Raw genomic sequence first — 23,665 nt, 5'->3', positions numbered from 1 at the left:
AGGAAGATCAACAGTTGACGGAAATTATATGAAAAATCCTATTTTTCCAGAAGACGAAGGGAGCCAGAAGGGGGAGCTGAGGGGACCCAAGGTGGGCCCACCTCATAGGCCGGCGCGGCCCAAGGCCTGGCCGCGCCGCCCTGTGAGGAGGGGGCCCACAGCCCCCTCTCGCCTCCTTTTCTTCGCGAACGTCTTCGTCCCAAAAACCTAAACTCCAGGGGATAGGTCGCGAAGAGTCACAGCCACCTCTGCGAGCCGAAAACCTAAGCTCCAGGGGATAGGTCGCGCTGAGATCCGCCGGGGAAATTCCCTCCCGGAGGGGGAAATCGACGCCATCGTCACCGTCATCGAGTTGGACATCATCTCCATCACCATCATCATCATCTTCATCATCATCACCGCCATCTCCACCGCTCCACATCGTCACCGCCGTAGCAATTTGGGTTTGATCTTGATTGTTTGATAGGGGAAACTCTCCCGGTGTTGATTTCTACTTGTTATTGATGCTATTGAGTGAAACCGTTGAACCAAGGTTTATGTTCAGATTGTTATTCATCATCATATCACCTCTGATCATGTTCTATATGATGTCTCGTGAGTAGTTCGTTTAGTTCTTGAGGACATGGGTGAAGTCTAAATGTTAGTAGTGAAGTATGGTTGAGTAATATTCAATGTTATGATATTTAAGTTGTGGTGTTATTCTTCTAGTGCTGTCGTGTGAACGTCGACTACATGACACTTCACCTTTATGGGCCTAGGGGAATGCATCTTGTACTCGTTTGCCAATTGCGGGGTTGCCGGAGTGACAGAAACCTGAGCCCCCGTTGGTATATCGATGCAGGAGGGATAGCAGGATCTCAGAGTTTAAGGCTGTGGTTAGATTTATCTTAATTACTTTCTTGTAGTTGCGGATGCTTGCAAGGGGTATAATCACAAGTATGTATTAGTCCTAGGAAGGGCGGTACATTAGCATAGGTTCACCCACACGACACTTATCAAAACAATGAAGATTAATTAGCCGTATGTAGCGAAAGCACTAGACTAAAATCCAGTGTGTCCTCAGGAACGTTTGGTTACTATAAGTAAACAACCCGGCTTGTCCTTTGTGCTAAAAAGGATTGGGCCACTCGCTACAATTGTTACTCTCGCACTTTACTTACTCGTACTTTATTCATCTGTTACATCAAAACCCCCTGAATACTTGTCTGTGAGCATTTACAGTGAATCCTTCATCGAAACTGCTTGTCAACACCTTCTGCTCCTTGTTGGGATCGACATTCTTACTTATCGAAGATACTACGATACACCCCCTATACTTGTGGGTCATCAGGTCCCTCGCAAGAAGCCATTTGTCAAGAAAAGTGGCTATGACATTACCAAGAAGTCATCGAAGTATGTGTTGATTGACCGTGAGGAGTATTCTTCCGGAGAAGAATAAGATGACAAAGACGACTCAAGAAGTAAGGTGGCCGCCATTGCTATCACCTCCACACCTTCAACATCTCTCTTTGAATCTCCCAATGAGGACTCCTCCAACAATGCAAGATGTCTCATGGTTAAGGCCTCTCATGTTCTCACTTCCGGAGATGAAGAAGATGTTCACGAAGACACATTAAGTGAAAAGGCCACTAGTGCCTCTACCCCTACGACATCTCTCTTCAAATCTCCCAATGAGGACCTCTCGTTCAACCTCAACAAGTGCCTCATGGCCAAGACTTCCGAGGTAACTACTTCATCCAAAATCACCTCTAAGGCTATTGTTTCAGAGTGTGATGTTGAGAGTCTCAAGATAAAGAGAGAAATTATTAGCTTGGATGAATTTATCTCTAACTTGCAAGGTGAACCCAAAAATCATGTCCAAGTTATATTGGATAGGCTTGCACATGCCAATGATCTCCTTGATCTCAAGGAGAGATTTGAGAGAGAAAATGCCGATGAGATTGGTGCATTATCTCAAGCTCTTGGGGAAGAACAAGAGCTTAGAGAAGCTCTATAGGAGAAGTTGTCTTCCATTGAGTAAATTCACAATGAAACCTTATCCAACCTCACCAAAGAGTGTGATCATGCTATTGTCTTATCTAATGTGCTTAAAAGGGAAAAAGTTGAATTTGGTGTTGGTCATGCTAAACTAACTAAGGAGTTAGAGAAACTTGAAAAGACTCACAAGGCCTTTGAAAGTGAATTATCTACCCTTACCAAGTCTCATGAGCAACTTCAAATTCAATTAAATAAAAATCATATGCCATGTATATTCTACTTCTTATTGTGATCATGTGAATCTTATTAAGGAGAACACTAGGTTAACGGCCAAGTTTGCTATGTCCTTTCCTCCCCAAGGTGAGAAATTTTTGGATGATCTTCTGAGCAATCAAAGATCAAACAATGGGAAGGAGGGGATTGGATATAAGCCAATCACCAACAAGAACAAGAAGGCCAAGCCCGCACAAGCAAAGGAGAAAAATGTTGTGGGTGGTGATGTCACTAGGGACAATACCACTCATAATAATTTTGTGGGAAAATATAACCCTCATTATGTGCTATTCCGTGATTACTATGGAGATGTCTGTGCTAAATATGTTGGTCCATATGATGGTTATATTTCTTGGCCTATTTGGGTTCCTAAGACCCTTGTTACTAACAAAAGAGGACCCATTGCGAAATGGGGACCTAAAACAAAGACTTGATCTCATGTAGGACTATGCCACCGGAGGATCAAAATGGGTGCTTGATAGTGGATGCAAAAGTCATATGACCGGCGGAAAGGACCTCGGTACGGAGTTGAGGCCTAACTTGGACATGTGGACCATTACCTTCGGCGACAACTCCAAATCCGAGGTATTGGGTCTTGGCAAGGTTGTGGTTGCACACAACATTACTCTTGTGGACGTCATGCTTGTCAAGACTCTTGGTTACAATTTATTGTCCGTTCATGCCCTAGGCAAGATGGGTTTCACCGTCTTCATTGATATTGATATTGTGGTTCTCTTGTGGAGCAAGACTTTAAAAGTCGCTTTCGTTGGGTACGTCAAAAACAACTTGTATGTGGTTGACTTTTCGGGGAAAACCACTACAAATGTGATGTGCTTATTCAGAAAGGCGGGTGTGGGTTGGTTGTGGCATCGCCGCTTGGCCCATGTCAACATGAGGACTTTGCAAAGTCTCCACAAGGGAAACCATATTGTGGGACTAAAGTACAATGTTTGTTTTGCCAAAGATCGTGTTTGTAGGGCTTGTGTTGAAGGTAAATGCATGATTCTCCGCATCCAAGCAAGACCATCATCTCTTCCAAGAGAATATTGGAGATCCTTCATGTGGACCTTTTTGGTCCCACTAATCATGCAAGTCTTGGTGTGAAGAAACATTGTTTGGTTATTGTTGATGATTATTCAAGATATACTTGGGTTTTCATTCTCAAGAAGAAGGATGAGACTCAACAAATCTTCATCGACTTTGTCACCGAGGTGCAACGTCAACACAACCTCACTATATTGGCAATAAGAAGGGACAACGGCTCCGAGTTCAAGAACTACACACTCAATGACTTCCTTAGTGATGAGGGGATAAGACATCAATATTCCGCTGCATACACCTCTCAACAAAATGGTGTTGCAGAGAGGAAGAATCAGACTTTCATGTATATGTCAAGGTCTATGTTGTCGGAGTATAAATCTCGCTATGAATTTTGGGCTGAAGCCATCTCCACCGCATGTCATTCCTCAAACCGGCTTTATCTCCGCAAGGGCTTGAACAAGACTCCTTATGCAATCCTCACTGGAAACAAGCCCAATATCTCCTACTTCCGAGTATTTGGTTGTAAGTGTTACTATAAAATCAAAAGAGTCTGTTTGTCTAAATTTGCACCCAAAGCTTTGGAGGGTATTTTGTTGGTTACGGTGTCGAATCTCACACTTATAGAATCTTTGACAAAGTCTCGGCTATTGTCATTGAATCTTGTAGTGTGAAATTCGAAGAAAATGATGGCTCCCAAGTGGGGCAAGTTGATGTTTGTGCAGATGATGAAATACCTCAAGACGCCATAGTAAGAATGGGATGGGATTTCACCTACCCATTGAGGGACACAGTGTGGCGCCTCGGGAAGGACTATGCTCTACTCAAGTGGATCCCTCATCCTCACAAGCTCAACAAGCTCCGGATCTTGTGGACAATGCTACACCAACCGAAGAACAAGCTCAAGACCCTCCCTCTCATGAGCAAGATCAAGGACAAGATCAACCTAATGAGATTGATGGAGAAGCACCAAGTGTTGAACAAGATCAACCCAATGATGATGGTGCAACCCCAAGTGATGTCCAAAATCAACCTCATGATGAAGAGCAAACTCAAGCAATTGAGAAATCTCAAATTAATGGTCAAGACGGGGATCAAAATAATCAAGAAGACCAAGTGCTATCTCAAAGCTCTTTTGAGGACATTGAAGCCCGTCGCAAAATAAGAGTTGCAAGAACTTTGGAACTTCGAGGTCACACTATTGACAAAGTTGTTGGTGACTTGAGGAAGCAAATGACCACCCGAAGACAACTAGCCAACTTTAGTCATCATCAAGCTTATATCTCCATGGTGGAACCAAAGAAAGTCTTTGATGCACTTGAAGATCCGGATTGGTTGGATGCTATGCATGAAGAACTCAATAACTTCAAGCGCAACAAAGTATGGATATTAGTAGAGAAGCCCAAGGATTGTCGCAATGTTATTGGCACGAAGTGGATATTCAAGAACAAGCAAGATGAACATGGTATTGTCATTCGGAACAAGGCAAGATTGGTGGCTCAAGGTTTCTCTCAAGTGGAAGGCATTGACTTCGGTGAAACCTATGCTCCGGTCGCCCGCCTTGAGTCCATCCGTATCCTTCTTGCATATGCTTCTCACCACAACTTTAAATTGCAACAAATGGATGTTAAAAGTGCATTTCTTAATGGACCTCTAAAAGAGTTGGTCTTTGTTAAGCAACCTCCCTGGTTCGAGGATCTCGAGTTCCCTAACCATGTCTATCAACTCGACAAGGCACTCTATGGCCTTAAGCAAGCCCAACGTGCGTGGTATGAGCACCTTAAAGAGTTGTTACTAGACCGTGGAGCTTTTCATTTGCCAAATATATGTTCATGATATTATCTTTGGCTCTACTAATAAAGCTTTCAATGAAGAATTTTCAAATCTTATGACCAACAAGTTTGAGATGTCCATGATGGGTGAATTGAGGTTCTTTCTTGGTTTTGAGATCAAGCATTTGAGAGAAGGAACATTCATTTGCCAAGCCAAGTACATTCAAGACATGCTCAAGAGATTCAATATGAAGGACTTGAATGGTGCAAAGACTCCTATGGCAACCAATTGCCATCTTGCACTTGATTCCGGTGGTAAGGACGTGGATCCAAAGGTATATCGCTCCATGATAGGCTCGTTGCTTTACCTTTGCGCATCTAGACCGGATATTGTGTTGAGTGTAGGTGTATGTGCAAGGTATCAAGCCGCTCCTAAAGAAAGCCACTTAGTGGCGGTCAAAAGAATCTTTAGATATTTGGTTCATTCCCCAAGACTTGGACTATGGTACCCAAAGGGTTATGGATTCTCACTTGTTGGCTATACGGACTCAGATTGGGCGGGAGATAAGGATGATAGGAAATCAACCTCCGGGGCATGCCAATTTCTTAGTAGGTCCTTGGTGTGTTGGTCTTCTAAGAAGCAAAATTGCATAGCTCTCTCTACCGCCAAATCCGAGTACGTGGCGGCCGCTAGTGGGTGCACACAACTCTTATGGATGAGGCAAACTTTAAAGGATTACGGTGTCACTTGTGACAAAGTGCCTCTTTTATGTGACAACCAAAGTGCCATCAAGATTGCATACAACCCCGTACAACACACAAGAACGAAGCATATTGAGATTCGCAATCACTTCATTCGAGATCATGTCTCCCGGGGTGATATTGAGTTGTCATTCATTGGTACCCATGACCAACTTGCGGATATATTCACGAAGCCTCTTGATAAAGCAAGATTTTGTTACTTGAGGAATGAGCTAAATATCATAGCTTCAAGTAGCTTGGCTTGAACACCTTGCATACATACATATTCCTCAACTTCTATTTGGTTTAGGTGTGGTTTAGGTGTGGGCATGGAAATAGGGGGAGTGCGGTTTAAATTCTTGAGCTATCCCTCCCCCCATAATGCCAACATTAAGAAATCATTATATTTATATCAATTAATGATATGTGAGCTTCAATGATGAGTATAGGTTTTGGGTCCAAGATATATATTCGCGGTGCCATACCATACACTCATATATGGTGGCCTAGACCACCGACCTATTCTTGTGAAGAGTTGTTGTTAGTTGGATCTTAATGAGTTGGTTGTTTTTGGTCTTTCATGTTCTTATGGGAATTGGCTCAATGTTTGGCTTTTTCTTGATTTGATCCTTGCATAATTGAGTCCATAGTACCATACCTCTCTTATAGTGTCTATCCCAAGCCATTCTCTCACCTCTAAAACCTTCTATCTCTTGCACAAGCTCATTTCAAAAATTGCATATCAAAACTCTTGTTTGTCAATAACCAAATTGTGTTTAAAAAAGTGTCTTTCTCAAACCTTTTTTTTACAAAAACAGCCCAAATTTTGTTAAAAGAATCGGGGGAGGCTGGCCGACCTGGCCTGACCAGGCCGGTAGTACCGCCGGCCTCGGGCCGGTACCTCTAGTCGGGGAGGCTGAGTCGGCACCCGGTCGCCTTCACCGGCCGCCGGCTCTCTGGCCGCCCTCCGGCCAGATCCGCTCCGTGGGAGGCTTCCCCATCCTCACCTCCTCCATGGCCTCCGATATTGGCCCCTCTCCCTACGTATTTTGGCCGTATTTTAGGTTCATACTTTTTTTTGGTTTTAGGTACTGTATGCTCATATTTTTGGCTAAATCTTGCACTAGAGCTTGTATCACTTGTTGATCTATGTCGCCTCTAGTATGTAGTACCCTTAACCTCTAATGTGTGGAAAAATTCATCATCATGCATGTTTGTTATGGATCAAAGATATTTTTGTTTTCTCATATAAATGAGCTTCTGCACTTATCCCATATGTCCCTCTACGCTGTTCATCTATTTCATAGGTGCTAGTGGATCGGGTTCGGCGAGACCGCGGAAGAGAAGAGGGATTTCGTCTGTTGTGGATGAGATTGTTGAACACGATGAAGTTTTGCCTCGTGCCACTACTGCTCGTGGTGCTTCTTTGGCCAAAAGGAAGGGGAAGAAGGCTATTGTGTCCTATAGCAACGTACGTCTTCATGAGTGCATGGCTCTTCGCTCCATTAACCCCTATGCGGGGCCACGGGCTTCTCGAGTCCGCAACCGTCTCTTCTACATCGATGTTCAAGGGCGGATATTCAATGAAGTCTATCCTCCCAAGGTAAAAGTGGTTGATCAACGGTATATCAACATTTACCATTTGAAGAAGGATGCATACTTTCGTGAAGCACTCGGGATTTGCCAGGAGTTTGGTTTGCTTCTCATTATGTCTCTCAAATGCAACTATGATGCTTATCTTGTGACTCAGTTTTTTGCCACGATCTATTTTCATGATGATAAAGCTCGCTACATTACTTGGATGACTCGTGATGAGGTACTCACTACCACTTGGAGCAACTTTGGACAGATTCTTGGTTATCCCATTCCGGAAAATTGTGAGGACCAATCTAGTGGTTGGAGGTTTCACCAAGAAACTAATGCAAGCACCAAGGATGTTCTTGAGCCACTCTATATGCATGGTAGATGCAAGCTTGGGTTCACTTTTGGTCTTCAACCCGTCTATGATATCATGCTTCACATCTACCGTGAGACCGTTGCCGTCGAAGTGGGTAATGTTGATGAGATCCACTCTTTTGTCATTGACTTGTTGCTCCAGACACACCTCCGGAGGGGCGAGGGTGTGCAGATGGATGTCATGGATTGCTTGTGGAACCAGATTTATCTACGGATTGTGGAAAAGAGGTCTCCTTCATTTTCTCCCGTTATCATGAAGCTCATTTCTGAGGTGTGGTGTCAGAAATTTGATGGTGCAATTCTTGAACCAATTTCACCTCTTACCGACCATCATCGCAAGAACCTTCTTATCAAAGATCATGGGCTCCCAGCCTCTACCACTACCACAACCACTGCAGCACCTTCAGCAGATCCTTCCACTGCTCCCGCTCCTAAGATTGATGGATTTACTGTTCATATGGGACTTGGGGAAAATCCAAATTCCATATATGACCCTACGTTCGAGCCTTCTTGGTACACCAAGCTCAAGATCAAGGTGAAGAAGACCTTCTGTCTCCAGCTGGATATTCAGGAGCGTATGTATGACTCCTATGTGGCCGAGCAGAAAGCTCGGCGCCGCCAGAAGAGCATCATGAGAAAGCTTGGTGTGGAAGTGTCTCCTCCAGGATCTGAAGAGAATATCATTCCGAAGCCCAAGTGGATTTCTTCTCACAGCCAATGGTCTAATGGTGAAGACGGACCCTCCTACAGTGTCGACTGCGACATTGGCGGGGACTTCCTTTGAGTCTCTCGGGGCGATAGCATCGCTCTTCAACCTTTTTGGCATCTTGATGTCAAAGGGGGAGAAGAGTTCTGTTAGGTTCATATGGGATTTGCATGGGAAGTCACAAGCTTGCGATTTCTTTGACTCTTTATGCTTGTGACTTATGGTTTTTAGTTGTTGTGAACTATTTGTTATGTTTATGGACCTTATCTATGTGTGTGAGACATAGGGGCTAACTATTTATGTATGAGACATTTGCTATCTATCTAGCTATCTATGGTAAAGACTAAGTGGACTACTTGTGGTATGATCTCTAAACTCAACACTTGTCTTTACACACATATGCTTTGTCTCTTCTCAAGTGCAAGTGATGAATTTGTTTGCTTACCCTTTACACCTTGCACTTGTTGGTTAATCTATAACATGCTAGAGTTTTTTTCCTAGATGATGTGCTTCTTATTCAAATGATATGTTAATTGGATGCACATGTCTAGGGGGAGCTTATATCCTTATTTATATCTTTGCTCAATACTAAATTCTTATGCAAATCTTATGTTGTCATCAAGAAACCAAAAAGGGGGAGATTGAAAGAACATATCTCCTTTACTATGTGGTTTTGGTGTTGATGACAATAATTATATCCGACTAACTTTGTTGTATAAGAATTGAAGGATATAGGGATGATCGTTGTGCCTAAAAGTTGAAGAGCTTGAAGAGTTTATTTCGGATAATGAAATGATTTTGTTCATTGGACTGAGTCGGAAGGAAGATTGGAAGAGAGAAAAGAAAGAAAAGAAAAGAAAAGAAAATAAGAAAGAAGACAAAGGAAGAAGTAGAGAAAAGAAGAAAATGAGAAGAGGAGGGCTGCCGCCGGAGGTGCGGGCGGTACCACCAGGCCGGCCCACGGCCGGAGGCTCCAGGCGTGGTACCGCCCGTGGTACCGGATAATCGCCAAGTGATGCAGTAATGTTCCAGGGCGTTGGAGCGGCTCGGCGGTATCCCGGCCGGTACCGCGGCCGGAGGCTCCGGCCTCCCCCTCCCGGCCCGCGCCTCATCGCCCGCCTTGGCCACGTGGCCGCCTCCGACTCGCGCGACACATCGACACCGGCCGGTAGTACCGGCCCAACCTGGCCGGTACTACCGCGCTGACCCCTCCAATCGCAGGATCCCTTCGGGGGTATAAATATCTCTTCTTCCCCATTGGTTCAAGCCAACTTTTTTCCCCAAATCTGAGACTTTGCTGAGCTCCAAATGCCTAAATCTCTCTACTCCTCCACTCAAACTCCGCCATATTTGAGGATTTGCTAGAGATGACCTAGCTCTACTCTTCCACCAAAGGGATTTGTGTTTCATCAACATTCTTAGTGGATCTTTGTGAGGTGACCTCGAAGCTACTCTTCATGTAAAGCTTCGTGGTTACATCTTGGGAGCCTCCAATTTGGTTATGGATGTGTTACCCAAGCTTCGTGTAAAGGTGCCGGTTGCGACCTCAAGGCAACCGCTTAGTGGAGCGTGGGCTAGGCCTCTATGGTGTTGCTCACAGGAGAATAGGGTGAGCCTTCGTGGAATTGGTTGGCCTTCGTGGCACCACACCCTTCCAAACGTAGACGTACTTCCCTTTACAAGGAAAGAACTACGGGAATCATATCATCGTCTCTCGGTGTGCTCCACCTCGTTTACCTCTTTCCTCACACCACATCTACTACTTGTATCTTGTATTGTTGCTTGCTATCTTGTCATATAGGTGAATTCACTTGCATATCTAGAGAATTTACCTTTGTGTCAAGCCCAATTTGAAAAAGAATTAAAATTTGAGATTACACCTATTCACCCTCCCCCCTCTAGGCGTCATACGATCCTTTCACCTGGTATGGGACAAAATTTACGCCCCGCCTAAATTAGGTTTAGATAAGGCAGGTCAAACGGTAAAATACTTTGTGGCAAAATTACCACTACGGCACCCGGACACGTGCCAGTCATCCAACGGTCATGTCGCTTGGGTTCCAACCACGGGACCAACACATAAATCTCCAACGGAGCTTATACATATTGCGGCGAGGGGAGAGGTGAACTCATTCTCACCCATTCTCAACCACGCCATCTTCTCCATCTATCGTCGCCCGGGAGTTTAGAGCTTGACCTTTGCACCGTCGTGCTAGAGTTCTACCATCGACAAGCTACCGGGCCGGATTCTTCGCTGGATATTCACCGCCAATGAGCCACCCTGTCGAAATCACATCGCCGGTGAACAACTCCGGTAAGTCCCGTGCCAGAGCTCGTAGTGATAGCCAGTTAGTACTTTTGGTGTTTCATTTCCGCCATGACTTGGTACATCATCATGGCTCTTATTTCAGCCATGACTTGCATCTTGGAGATATGTCGTCTCCTTCGAGTCCTTCCTTGTCAGAGCCATTGGAGGTTCTTCCCCTCTCTACTCAAACTCCACCGATATCTACGGTGATCCTACTTCTAGCTCCTAGTCAAGATTCCGACAAGCAACCTCTACTGGAAGACCAGGGCCAGGCAAAATATCCTAAGGACAAGGCGGGACAACTAAAGATGAAGGAAAAGTTGGAGGAAGCATCCAAGAAATCCAAGGCGAAGAAACGGGAAGAATTCAAGGGGCAGTGGTGGCCATGTGACTTGACGGAATCCGATCTCAAAGATCCGAAATCCGAAGGATTTATCAAGGTGGATTCCTCGCGGGTTGTTCCCAAAGCGTCAGTTCCACTCCTAAGGAGAATAAATAAAAGGGTCGATGACATATTGGACCGAATCATTACATGAAGCAACAAATCACCCATTATCATCTCTAATGACTGCTCCTATTTCACCTGTAAGATTTCCTAGATTGAAACTTGCATCAACATTGACCATAACGTGTCATTCTTTCAATTTTGTCTAGACACTCTTCTTATTCACTGAATTCTTTCTCATTACTCTTATATTATTTGTTATAATTACTCGAATGGACATTGCAGCAATCAAATGTATAGGTACTTTCTCACCATGCACAAATTGGCGGCGTATCCACCATATATACCAAGGGGCTGTAAGAATTAATTCCGTTGTATTCTCAACCTGCTGATTCACTATCGATTCGTCAAGAACATCACTACCTGCTCGGTCAACTAGCATTGCATCTTCTATCTTATCTGCTAGTCAAAGTCTCCTCCATATTTCCAAAGAATGATCACAACCAAAGAGAGTATGTGGTATATCTTCACAATAGATGTCACATCATGTCTATTTGCAAGGACACCATAACAAGGAAGAATAATATGAAGAGATTTTCAGGCAAATATTTTTACCTATGTCGAAACTGAAGCTTTTCATAGAGAATCCCATACTTTATTTATGCTTGACTGCCCTGTTTATTCATTGATTACGGCTTAATGTTTCGTTATTGGTCCCCATGTGAAGAGGTACAGAGCGATCTCAGCTATTGTTGTGTTTAACGGGTGTACCAAAGCGCTAGGGGTACAAAATTAGTCTCATGTGAAATTTGTATTTTCCTGTGAACGTGAATTTCATGTTCAAACTAGCTTCTGTCTTTGAATGGATTATTATTATGCTTTGGTTTCATTCATAAGATTATGAAGCTTGTACCGCTCCAACGTTGGCAGTACCATCTGGCTCCATGGATCCTGTGTCGTGACCTGCAGCTTCTCCCTCTCCAGCGACGTGCTTGTCGACAGCGCGCCCGCGAAGACAGAAGAAATAGTACACGCAGAGCCCCGCGAACAAGATTAGGCCCATTACATCCACCGTCCCAAAGATGATCAGGATCTTGGCGAGCAAGGAGTTAGTGGCACTGTAATCTTCTTCGTCTTCTCGGCAAATTTTCCTCTTGAGAACCTTCACCCAGTAGCTGTACCGAGGGCTATCGCTCCCGCTGATCACCTCCCTGACTCCCGCCGTCAGCTCGTAATGGGAGCACACGCCGCTGTCGGCCGTTACGATGCCGGCGTCGTCCCTCATGTAGAGCGCGGCGGCGCACGAGCAGGTGTGCAGGCACAGGTCCACGCACTTCTTCACCGTCACGTTGGCAAGCGGCGAGGCGACCTTGAGCACGGTGGTGACGCCTCTCACCTCCATCATGTCGTGCGCGACAGACCTGGTGGCCGTCGCGTTGCAGACCAGGGTGCCGATCTGCGCCGGCCTCACGCCGCGCGCGGCAAAGTCGGTGCATCTCCCGGAGGCAGAGCAGACACCGCTCACGCCGCAGGCGAGGGGGAGCTCGCAGAACGCGAGCGCCTTGTACGAGGCTCTAAACTTGTTGTTGCGGCGGTCCAAGACGTACAGTCCCAGGTTGCCGTCATCTCCCAGAGCCAGGAACCTGACCGGCTCTTTCTTCAGCGCCGGCGAGATTTGGGCGACCGGTCGCCGCCGCCTGTCAAACACCGTCAGCCCCGACTTGCTCATTCCCGCGAATGCCATGGTCTGGTTGCGGCTGGGAATCAATTCCCAGTAGGAGTACCTTAGCAGTCCGAAATAGAGGTAGGCGGCGCTCTTGTCACCGTCGAGCTCGACGCTGTAGAACGCTGGAGACATCTTTGTCAGGGACGTCGTGAAGTACGAGGGAAGCCGGAGCCACTGGCCTGGCAGGAGCTTGTCCGTCGGTTTGTCGAAGCTTTGCCATACGGTGTGATTCTTGTCGTCCAGGAGAAGGAGGTTGCCGGTCCTGGAATCCAAGTGCAGAGCCTGTGCAGGCAGGTGCCGTGGGAGGAAACAAAACAAGATTTAAACAGTGTTTTTAAGAGTAAATTTTCATTGTGCCAAAAAGAATGAAAAACATTTCTAACAGTGTTCGATGAAACAGAAATCGATTTCAAAGGACTGTCAAAGAGGCCATAATCCTAGATTCCTCCTACAAACCAAACCTATCCAGCACCCAGTCATAGACCAATGAACCCTAAGGGGTCAATATCGTAAAAACACTCGGCAAAGATATACTAATAGTAGCAAAAAGGGAAAAGACACTTGGCAAAGTTTTCAATACTCGACAAACTAGAGGGGCACGTGCGCCTAACGGAGCCTTGATGGAAACCACTCTTTACGAAGTTTCCCATAACAGACAGTCGCAAAGTTTTGATATTTTTTCTGCCGTTTCCCCCGCGCAAAAAAAGGTTCCCTCCCATCGGTTTGCCAAGTGTCAAGGGTTGACATCCACCCATTATCCCCGCCACCTTCTTCCCGCGCAAAAAAAAAAATGTTTCCTCCCATCAGTTTGCCAAGTGTCAAGGGTTGACATCCACCCATTACCCCCGCCACCTTCTTCCCGCGCAAAACAAAATACAATTATATATAATTTTGTACTCGATATAACCCATTTCGACAATATAATTGTATTCCTTAGAACAAATTTGAACTTATATATTCAAGTGTTTTTACCCCATTGCCTAGAGTTTTTTTTTTATACCAAGGATTGTTTTAGCATCAAGAGAGCATATGTGATCCGCTAGCTTTTAGGTCCGTAGTACCTACTTCATGGTGTTCAGCTGTTCTCGATTCATTTTTATAAGTGTGGTATAATCACAGGCCTTATGTTTCTCTACGGAGCAGATCCGTCAAACAAACGTACAAGACACAAGTGCATACACGTAGGACACTAGGACCAAATGGTTCCTGTTGCCGAAAATGCCGATATGCACGACAATGCTGTACTACTGTTCCATCTTCCACGCGAATCGACAGTTCTAACATACGGATGCGCTACGAATCGTGTCATTTCTAATCTCTGATCGTGATAACTCTACAAATCGCAGTGAGCGAAAACCAGGCAATATCTTAAAGGATCGAGCAAACAAACAATGGAAAACGATGGAAAGAGAAGACGATGAATCACCTTGGCGCCCAGACCTGCTGTGCCGGACCACCACCGGGCGACTCCGGCGCCGTCCGTCAGCCGCAGCTGCCCGTTCTCCGCGAGCTCGAGCTGGCAAAGGCCGCCCGCCGCCAACTCCTGGACGGGGCGATCCGAAGTCCAGACCGTGACGTCGCCCAGCAGAACGACGAGAGAGCACAGGTAGTAACCTTGCGTGCCGGCCTCCACGCTCACGGCGGCGGCGAATCGAGGCTGCCGCTCGCCGACTGCTTCAAGGACCATGGTCCGCTCAGCGAATCCCGGATAGTAGGACGCCGGCAGATGCACGGCGAACCGGGCGCCGAGATGGAAATCCAACGACGATACCGCCGTTTGAAGGAGGAGCGCGACGGGGAGCAGCGCAAACCAGGTGCGTTCGGGGCTCATCTTAGATGGATCCGGTTTCGATTTATTTTCTTCTAAGGAGTATTTGCTTGTAACTATTTATTTACTCTGTGAAGACTCCAGCTGAGGAGAGGGGATTTATTAGCCGTTAAGTTTAAATTTGGAATTTATGGTTTCCTTAGAAATGGCAAGATGTCCAAGATTCCATTTCCAGGCAAAGATATTGCCTTGGTTTTTTGTATTTCAAAACAAAACAAAAAATATCTTTTCATTAATTACTACTGCCACTCCGTAGATTGCAATTGTCACGTTCGTTTTATGTAGGACGACTTGGCGTGCGACCCCAGGGACGAACTCGATTAATGACGAGAGGAAGTGCAATTTCATCTCTGTGATTGGAAAAACTACTAGGCTGTGTGTGTTTTTAACGCGACATAACCAATGTATCAGCGTAAGTAGAGAGAAGGATCCAAAGTGGTTCTAGCATGGTAGACAGTTTTGGATGATACATATTCCTTTATTTACGTTTTTTCAGAGCACAAAACTGTGGCGACTAATTGACCTGGATTCACTAATATCTTGTAAATTCACTAATATCTTGTGTGCGTTTTTCTGGCTAAGTGATTTCAGCTTTCCCTTCCAGCTGCAAGGTAAGATTTTTGCTAAGGTGGAGAAGAGAGAACATAGAGAAATCGAAAGATGCTAAAAAATGATTCCTTAGAAAAATAAGAAATATCACATGTCTTCCCTTAGCAATATTATTTTCTACTAAAATTAATTAATTCTCATTAATTGTAAAGGATGAAATAAAAGATAACCCCTACCTATTTCCTATTACTCACTAATTCCTGCCATAAGTTCATCCTGGACAAACCTCATCATGGTTTTATGCTGTGATGGGATCAGAATTATATCATTACTATTGACTTCCTTTTATTCGGCCCATCCTGGACAAACCTCATCATGGTTAGCACGTTATTCTAAAAAAACAAGGATAAGCTAACCTATCAGTAAGATGCCCTACAAAATTCAGTAAGAACACCACGTAGAAGATTGTTCCCGACTCCTGAAGCAACCAATAAAAGCTCCATGGCAATGAGAAAAAAGAGACCAAACTCCCGAATAATTTATGTGTTGCAAGTCTGACAAGTGCACTATGCTCCAGAGAAATGCAATAAATCATTTTTATGTACACCAACAATGTTCTAAACCACGAAATCAACCAACCTAATTAAACATGTAAAAGAAAAGATATACAGCAAATATACATTAAACCAAGAGAACTGCCGCGAAGGAATCTATCCATCAACCATTGCCATTTAGAGGAACTTATTTCTTTCCACCAATCATAGGTTGGCCACCGTTTGAGCTACCCAAACTAGTGCCCATCTTATTTCCACCACTGGAGCTCTTCAAATCGATCAAATCACCAAATAAATTATCAAGTATGTAGTAAGGTTTGCTTGCTGCTGGTGAAGAATCCCTAGATTGTTGATTCCCGTTCACTGGGGCTTGAGGCATGGTTAGACCATTATTTGTTGGAGAACCCACAGGATTGTACTGTTGTGTTGGCTGGGAGGCTGAAGGAGAGGTATATGAAGCTAAGGGAGGTGCGTAGGTAGAAGAGAGTTGTTCTTGGTAAGCAGCTGGCTGGAAAGGATTAGAATTGACAGTTGGAGGTGTAGCCCATGGTGGCGCTGGATATCCTGATGCATATGCTGGAGATTGAGATGGATATGGTCCAGTTTGTGCCCAAGGTGCAGCGTAGTTGCTAATATGTGGAGTATATCCCTGGTTTACAGGGTATGGATGGTTGGTTGAAGGATATTGTGGCACACCAGTAGGGTTTTCTTGTCCATCTGCAACTGAAGGTTGCTGTCGGCCATTTTGGCTTGGCGCTGAAGAATCAGTGGAAGTTTCATCAGTAGGGGTGCACAAGGTGAGGCTTAACAGATCGATCAAATCCTGCTCTTTTGTTTGATAACTACTATTGATAGGAGCTGGGTCAAGAGGAACCAATGCATTGCTTGCCACAGAAGGCGGTGATTCTGAACTTGGCAGATCAATGGGTACAAGGGCAAGTTCCGCAGTGCTTGTGCTTGATGATGTCTCATCACTACTTATCACGGATTTGTTTTTTCTGCATACGAATAAAACACGAATCTTAAATATATGTGAAGGCAAATACAAGTAGCATACTGTAGACAATACCTTTGTGCTAGCTGAGCAAACTCATCCTCCTCTTCATTAGGGAAGTCCTTTTCTACAATATGAGGTGGCGATGGTTTTGCTATTGGTTCCTCTCTCGGAGACTCAACTGTCTCTCTGGCAGGACCTTCAACTGCCAAATGAGCACCAGCAGCGATGGCATCATATTTTGAAAGTACATTTTGTAGGCGGTCATTTATTTCAAGACCTTGCTTCAGTAACTGCTCATTCCTAAACAATGTAAACGAAAATATCAAGTATCACACTGTAAGCTAACTGCACTGTTATGATATATGATGTACATCCAAGCTACAGTCATGAGCGCCATCGTTCAAGAACAATGAACAAAAAGACAGCAATTTACAGAGCCAAATTTGATAACATTACCCTGTGGAACTGATAAACTGCATGAGCTTTTGTTGATTTGAGCGACATTGGCTCACGAGATCTGTGATGATTTCATCTTTAACAGCCTGTGTTCGAAAGATATTTAAGAGACCACTCATAAGCTTGAACTGGAACAAAATTTCCAATCAATTTGCGTGATGGATACAAGCCAACAAATTCTACCTCTTGATCTGATGGGTTCAAAGCATACACCATATCACTTAGTAGCTCCGTCACATTACGAATATTATTCAAGTCCCCTAAACTGTAATAAACAGGGAGAAAGGTTTAAGTCCAGGAAATGGAGTAACTCAGCAAGTCAAATGAGTTCAATGCACTAAGAAGAAGGGCATCACCTCAGAGTATCGACATCGGAGGACATTTGTTCATTCAAACTTCCAGCAGCATATCTGGGTGAACCATAGTTTTGAGAATTGTGTGTTGCAGGAGGAGTAAGTATTGGTGGGGCATCTATGGGACGTCTTGGGAACACTACACCTGTGCTCTGTAAAACAAATTAACAATTAGCATATGTTTGTGTCTAAAAGGATTAACTTCCAACAAAAGAAAGGATATATTTGCATACCTACATGGCCCACGTGTGACAAACATAGAATATGGAATGATGTACAGGGATAGATATTTATACTTCCTACTAGGGGACAAACAGGGATAGATATTTATACCTCCTAGGGGGCAAAGAGGGATTAGTGCATACCTTTACTTCAAGATATGCCAAGTGATATTGCCGGTATTTAGCTGAAGGTCCACCAAATGCTTCTTGCCAGGAGTCCAAAAGTAATAATACTTTATCCCTTACTTGCATATCATTCTGAAAATAATTCGAATACACAAAATATTGTAATCTTATTACTGCCACCTCCAGTTAATGTAGAAAACAGAATAAGATAGGATGTATCATAAGCACGAACTTGCAATGGACCTTCAATAAGACAAATAGCATGACAATATCAAAATGAAGATGGTGCAAATGTCAACCATTTTTAGGGAATAGTCAGAGATGGAATGCTCAAACAACCATGGCTTGACTCAACTAGAATAAAACTCTGAAAGTGAAGATGGTGAGACAGAACATTATTTTTTGCTGCCCTAAACCTTTAATACAGTAGGGTAGGAAAAGGTGGGTTTTGGCAACTCTATAATCTTGAACAAGAAGTAGGGCATGTCTAGGTTAAGTGCTCACTACTTACTCAAGAACTAGAGAGAACCAAACAATAAAATTGAGCAAGAGTGGAGGATTGGTGTATCCATGAGGTTCCAAATGTTTCATACCAGTATGTTCCCGGTACTTTCTGTGTTCTCACCTTATACGATTAAACAAGCAGATACAATGCCTTTGAGAACTCTTAAGGCTAAAAATCGGATTTCAAAAACTATTCATGAGCAAATTTAGGAAAGGATATGCGCATGCAAAAGTAAGGAGGGAAGTAATTAAACCTTCTTCTGGATTATTTTAACCATTTCGTTCAGAACATGTTGTTCGGCAACTTCAAACTGCACATATTCACCGCAATTCTTCATCATTGTCTCCAACAACTGCAAAAAAATTGTAACCAGTATGAACATGATGAATAGTTTCCCAAATCTTACTGCATATCATAGTACATACTTCTACAAACCATCAAGCTAACATTTTCATAAGAGAAGTAACAACATTTGCAATAAATTCAACCTAGATGGAAATTGACGTAATGAAAGAAAAAGGTGTTGTACAAAAATAAATTCCAAGTGCGTATCATGGCAACCTGGAAGTGCATACCGTCAAAGCATAGTATTGAACCTTCGGGTCCTTGTTTTGCAATCGTTTCTTCACTGCCTTCACCACATCCTTTGTTTGCCTGAGTTAACATGTTTACAGATTGGCATGATAAGATAAGCAGACAACCACTTGGACTAGAACATACTTTAACTTATGTATGCATGACATTATCAGTGGAATGCAAGTATTCACCTGACACTTAAGTACATATGGAAAGGTGTAAATATGTTTCCGTTTAAAACTATTCTAGGAACAAATGGCTAAAGCAGATGCAAGGTACAGTTCCAAAGTCAAAAATCTGATGTTTTAAGCTGGGTTATGTATGAGACTCAATTCACAATAGCATAGTCCATATGAGACCGCAGGCCTTCTTTCACACATAACAATCTTTACTAGTATTAAATTGCAATCGGTGGTATTCGTAGGTAAAAAAAACGGGCTTCTAAGTTCCGTACGTCAAAAAAGCCATCGTTCCTTCGTCAAGCTTTTTCCGTCGTTGGCGCTAAGAAAAAGCAGCGCTCTGGTCTGGAATCCCACGCGATGGAGTGGTCCCACGCCAGCAAAAACCAACTATATACGAATAAAAACCAGGCTAGCGAACCATCCATATGTGGTGCAACAACAAATCGTACATCCCGCGAGCGATCTCTGTCGGCATGTTAACAAGGTGGTACTAAAAAGTTAAGTTTCCTTGGCATTACTTTTTCATACGTTAGGTTCATTGTTTTTTTGAACCGTCTCCACTCACGCCATTATGGGCCACGTAGCTGTGGTACTGGGCCAGCTCCGCATCAAACCGCGGTTCGCTCAGATTAGTCCCACATCACTTTATTATATGGACTCTCGCCGATTTATATAGGTGAGTTTCTCCATATTAACAAGTCAGGGTTTGATAGCTAGCACCCCTGTCGGTGGCAAAGGACAGCGAGTGAGAGGACGCAGGAGGAAAGGAAGACTTGGACATTGTTGATGATCCTCATATGGAAAGAGAACAAGAAAGGAAGCAGATCACCGTGAGGATAAGAAATTATATCAGTCCGACCCGACCGAGGGGTGGATGCGCAGCTTGCCTGCGCGCGCGAGCCGACATCTGCATGGCCGGTTGCCTGGTGGTGGCGGATCCGAATGGGTTCCGTGGTGGTGGGCATGGCTTGATGACGGGCGTGGTTGCAGCTTCGGCCGACAATCCCAGAGCGGACGACAATTAGCGCGCCGGCGATTTAGAGCATACGGACCCACTGTTAGTCATCGTAGCAAAAGCCCCTCGACAAGAAGCCCCAAGATCGTGAGATGCCACTGTCATTAAGAGGAACAGGAGATATTACCAGGACAGCAATAAATCGCTCAGGCAGACAAATCCACCGGTCATATCCGGTTCACGCAAGCGGGAGCTACATCGCCGGGCGCCCTCTATCCAAAATAATGGTGGAATGGAGCAGGGCCACTGAAATAGGCAGTTAATATTCAGACTTAGTCTTATTTAGACTATATTCTTCGCTGCCAATTGTAGCTTTTTTTTAATGATGAGTTGCCAATTGTAGCTTTTTTTTAATGATGAGTTGCAATACTTATAGAAGGAACAAGAGACCATTCTGATGCACTTGGTGAAATAGAGGAAGTACATGGTAGACATCCACGTTCGTTGTGAGGTCTCTAGCTCGTTGCGCTTGCAGCGTTCATTTGCAAAAGTAATCTTCTTATACTATCACTACGCACCTGTTTTTTCTAAGGTATGAAAAAGATATGAGACCATGTTTTTCTGCCCAGAGCATCACACGAGTTCAAGAGGATAATTAGAAAACGTACAAATTCCTGAAAAAAAAAATAACAGGGATTTCCAAAATCAAATCTACTATTTTTTCGATCTTAATCAACTTGTGATATCAAAATCAGAGGGGTTGACATGTGCAACTATGCGGCGAAAAAACAGAGCATCTCATATTTTACATATGCGACATATGAAGCGATAGGCCATAGCAACGCTCGCACGGACACTTGGCTAGTCCATGTAATGTAAGTGCAAGAAAATTAGCATCATGAATTTTGGTGCCTATTTACAATGACAAAAATCCCCCATGCTTTGCTTTCATCGTCGGTGGGTTTGGTTCACCACTAAAAGCGTTCCATCCTGTAAAACCTAAAGACCATCTTGTTATCTCTTGAAATATGCAAACCGATATAGCCTCATGTTCACAGGCGGGCCTTCGTGGGGGCGAATTGGGCTGTCGCCCCCCAACGAAAAGTATAATTTTCTGCTACCCCGTATCAATCAAATATTGCTAAGTCCTGGTATTGCTCCAGCTCATAAGTTCATAAGGCGGCCCGTCTATGCTTTTGCACTTTCCTGGACACGAATTGACGAACAGCAGACAAACAGGAACAGGTTCTCTCCCTCGATCTCGTACCTGACAAACAGGCAGCGACTGGCCTTGGGCGTGACCGGCCGCCGGTGGCGCGGGTTGCGGCCGCCGGTCTGCCACGCTGCCGCCGATACTGTCTCGTCTGGTCCTCGCGACCTCGCCTACCTCCTCGCGACCTCGTATGTAGGCTGCAGCAGGGCAGCTACAATGTACCGTCGCCGACGGGCTGGGGCGAACCATCTCCTGCTCTCCCTGTCTCCGAATTCCCCAGATTCTGCTGGCAATTTCTTCTTAGTCCCAAACTCCCTATTCCACTTCTTTCTATTTTTGGTTCTGATTCTTGCATCTTAAATTTGGGGAAAGTTCCAGCTAGGTCATAGAATTTTGCAGTCAACTGAAACTATTGGTTTACAAATTGTTGTTGCTCTGTGTAGGTAGGGCAAGGGCAAAACTATCATTTTATAGAAAAAGGAGAGATGAATGTGATTTACTACAATACTACATGGTTCTACGACAACCTGTAGTATCTAGTTTTTGTTTTTGTTTGAGTGGTTCAAGCATATATATTGCTGCTAGAAATGTATTTTGCAGATAAATCATTCTAATAATATAAGTTTATGAAAACACTATAAATTCTATCTCGCTGTTGTATAATTTGGTGTTCCAAATAAAATATACATGTTATTTTGCAGCTTCGCCCTCCCAAAGTTTTTCTGCAAGGTCCGCCACTGGTCATGTTACCGAAATGCCTAAAATCTAACGCGATTTTGAGGCAATCGAACCAGCCAACACAAGTGGAGTCCGAAATCGCCCAAACCCCACACCTAAACTCGCACGCAGGAACCGAAACAGCGCAGAGGCAGAGAGGGCCAGGGCTTGGGGGGGGGGGGGGGGGGGTGGGGGAGGGGGGCAGCGGGATCACCAGACGTCGGCGTTGATGCAGTCGCAGATTTCGAGGTTGACGGCCCAGTCGGGGCCCATGAGCAGGTGGCTGGTGGCCTTGTCGACCCGCGAGACGACCTGCCGCACCGGCGCGGCGCCGGCCGCCACCACCGCCCCCGACGGGAACATCGCCGGGGAGCTCGCGCCGGGAGAGGGGCTAGGGTTTGGGCGGCGGGCGCGGCTGGCCCGAGGAGGAGACGGGCGATAACTACTGTGGCGCTGGTGGCGCCGTTATTATCGCGGAGAGGGGATTTTTGGTGTCAGATTCCCGTTGTCTGTTTCCTTTTCGACGAGGTCGGGGCGGAGGAAGGCTTTGTGGCTCAACAAAATGGCGCTCTGATGATCTGTCATGACGGGTGGTCCCATGCGAGGCGCCCACAGAACCGGCCGGCCAGTTGAATGGATTAGGTAGTTTTAGACGACTTTTGATCAACGTGTCAATCGCATGCTCGCAAATGATCAACAGAGAACCAATTACATGTACTCTTGCAACTTTTATACAGTTTCAGGTTGCAATCCACTCAGTGAATGTCATCTGCCTAGCTTTACTGAATATTGAGAACCAACATACGATTGGATGATTAGGAGGGCAGTGTCACCTCAGCTAGTTAAAGTTTAAATCCTAGGTTTAACACTTTCACATCTCGTTAAAAGACAAAATATTCTTGAATATGAGGCGATGTCTCATCGACTACGAGGCATCCATGGTACAAGACATACGACTTTGAAAACTAGACCTAGCTATCAAGAAAAGTAAAACAAAACTATTGGACCATCATCCCAGGTATAAGACATAGTTCAAACCCTATATTTAACAATTTGATGTCTCATTAAAAGAAAGAATACTCTTCGGTGGGAGGGGACGTTCACATCGACAGCAAGACACCCATGGTACAAGACATGTAACTTTGAAAATTAGACCTAGCTATCAAGAAAAGTAAAACAAAACTAATGGACCGTCGTCCTATGTAAAGACATACAACATTGAAAACCCATGTTCAAAAAATATATGCTTTGAAAGCTAGACCTAGCTATCTTGTTTGCAACCAAATTGGATTCCCTTAGCAATGGTTAAACTCCACACATGTGAACTCACATACAAGAATGGAACAATCATGAAAAATAGCTAGATACATCCATGCATATATAAATAGAACAGGGGTAGTATTATCGATTAGATAATGACATGTTGCAGCCAATCTAGCAGATGTGCTAGGCGCATACTTCTTCCGTCTCAAAATATAAGGCGTCTAAGGA

General features: G+C 44.5%; 2 protein-coding genes across 2 annotated transcripts; both read right to left on the bottom strand.

Annotated features, from left to right (window-relative positions):
* Positions 1-11,895: 11,895 nt before the first annotated feature.
* On the bottom strand, positions 11,896-14,798 carry LOC127338736 (putative receptor protein kinase ZmPK1). The gene is made up of 2 exons (XM_051364738.2): positions 14,369-14,798; positions 11,896-13,224 (listed from the first exon to the last, which is right to left on the bottom strand). The coding sequence occupies exons 1-2, from the start codon at positions 14,771-14,773 to the stop codon at positions 12,115-12,117; spliced, it is 1,515 nt and encodes a 504-aa protein (XP_051220698.1). The 5' UTR covers positions 14,774-14,798; the 3' UTR covers positions 11,896-12,114.
* Positions 14,799-15,827: 1,029 nt separating this feature from the next.
* On the bottom strand, positions 15,828-22,709 carry LOC127344754 (TOM1-like protein 6). Its single transcript, XM_051371089.2, has 9 exons — positions 22,389-22,709; positions 19,107-19,185; positions 18,785-18,883; positions 18,045-18,158; positions 17,683-17,831; positions 17,510-17,591; positions 17,327-17,412; positions 16,943-17,170; positions 15,828-16,871 (listed from the first exon to the last, which is right to left on the bottom strand). The coding sequence occupies exons 1-9, from the start codon at positions 22,535-22,537 to the stop codon at positions 16,061-16,063; spliced, it is 1,797 nt and encodes a 598-aa protein (XP_051227049.1). The 5' UTR covers positions 22,538-22,709; the 3' UTR covers positions 15,828-16,060.
* Between the last annotated feature and the right edge of the window lie 956 nt (positions 22,710-23,665).

The sequence above is a fragment of the Lolium perenne genome, chromosome 3 (genome assembly GCF_019359855.2).
Source record: "Lolium perenne isolate Kyuss_39 chromosome 3, Kyuss_2.0, whole genome shotgun sequence".
NCBI classification, from domain to species: domain Eukaryota; kingdom Viridiplantae; phylum Streptophyta; class Magnoliopsida; order Poales; family Poaceae; genus Lolium; species Lolium perenne.
This window is presented reverse-complemented; position numbering and strand designations above follow the sequence as displayed.

What these genes read in the sequence shown, in the direction of transcription:
- LOC127338736 (XM_051364738.2), bottom strand. Translation starts at nt 14,773, where the DNA reads ATGAGCCCCGAACGCACCTGGTTTGCGCTGCTCCCCGTCGCGCTCCTC. An exon ending in CAGCAGGTCTGGGCGCCAAG is followed by an intron (nt 13,225 to 14,368) that starts GTGATTCATCGT and finishes CTGCCTGCACAG; the next exon opens with GCTCTGCACTTGGATTCCAG.
- LOC127344754 (XM_051371089.2), bottom strand. Translation starts at nt 22,537, where the DNA reads ATGTTCCCGTCGGGGGCGGTGGTGGCGGCCGGCGCCGCGCCGGTGCGG. An exon ending in TGCATCAACGCCGACGTCTG is followed by an intron (nt 19,186 to 22,388) that starts GTGATCCCGCTG and finishes ATGTTAACTCAG; the next exon opens with GCAAACAAAGGATGTGGTGA. An exon ending in TGAACCCATCAGATCAAGAG is followed by an intron (nt 17,413 to 17,509) that starts GTAGAATTTGTT and finishes TTTCGAACACAG; the next exon opens with GCTGTTAAAGATGAAATCAT.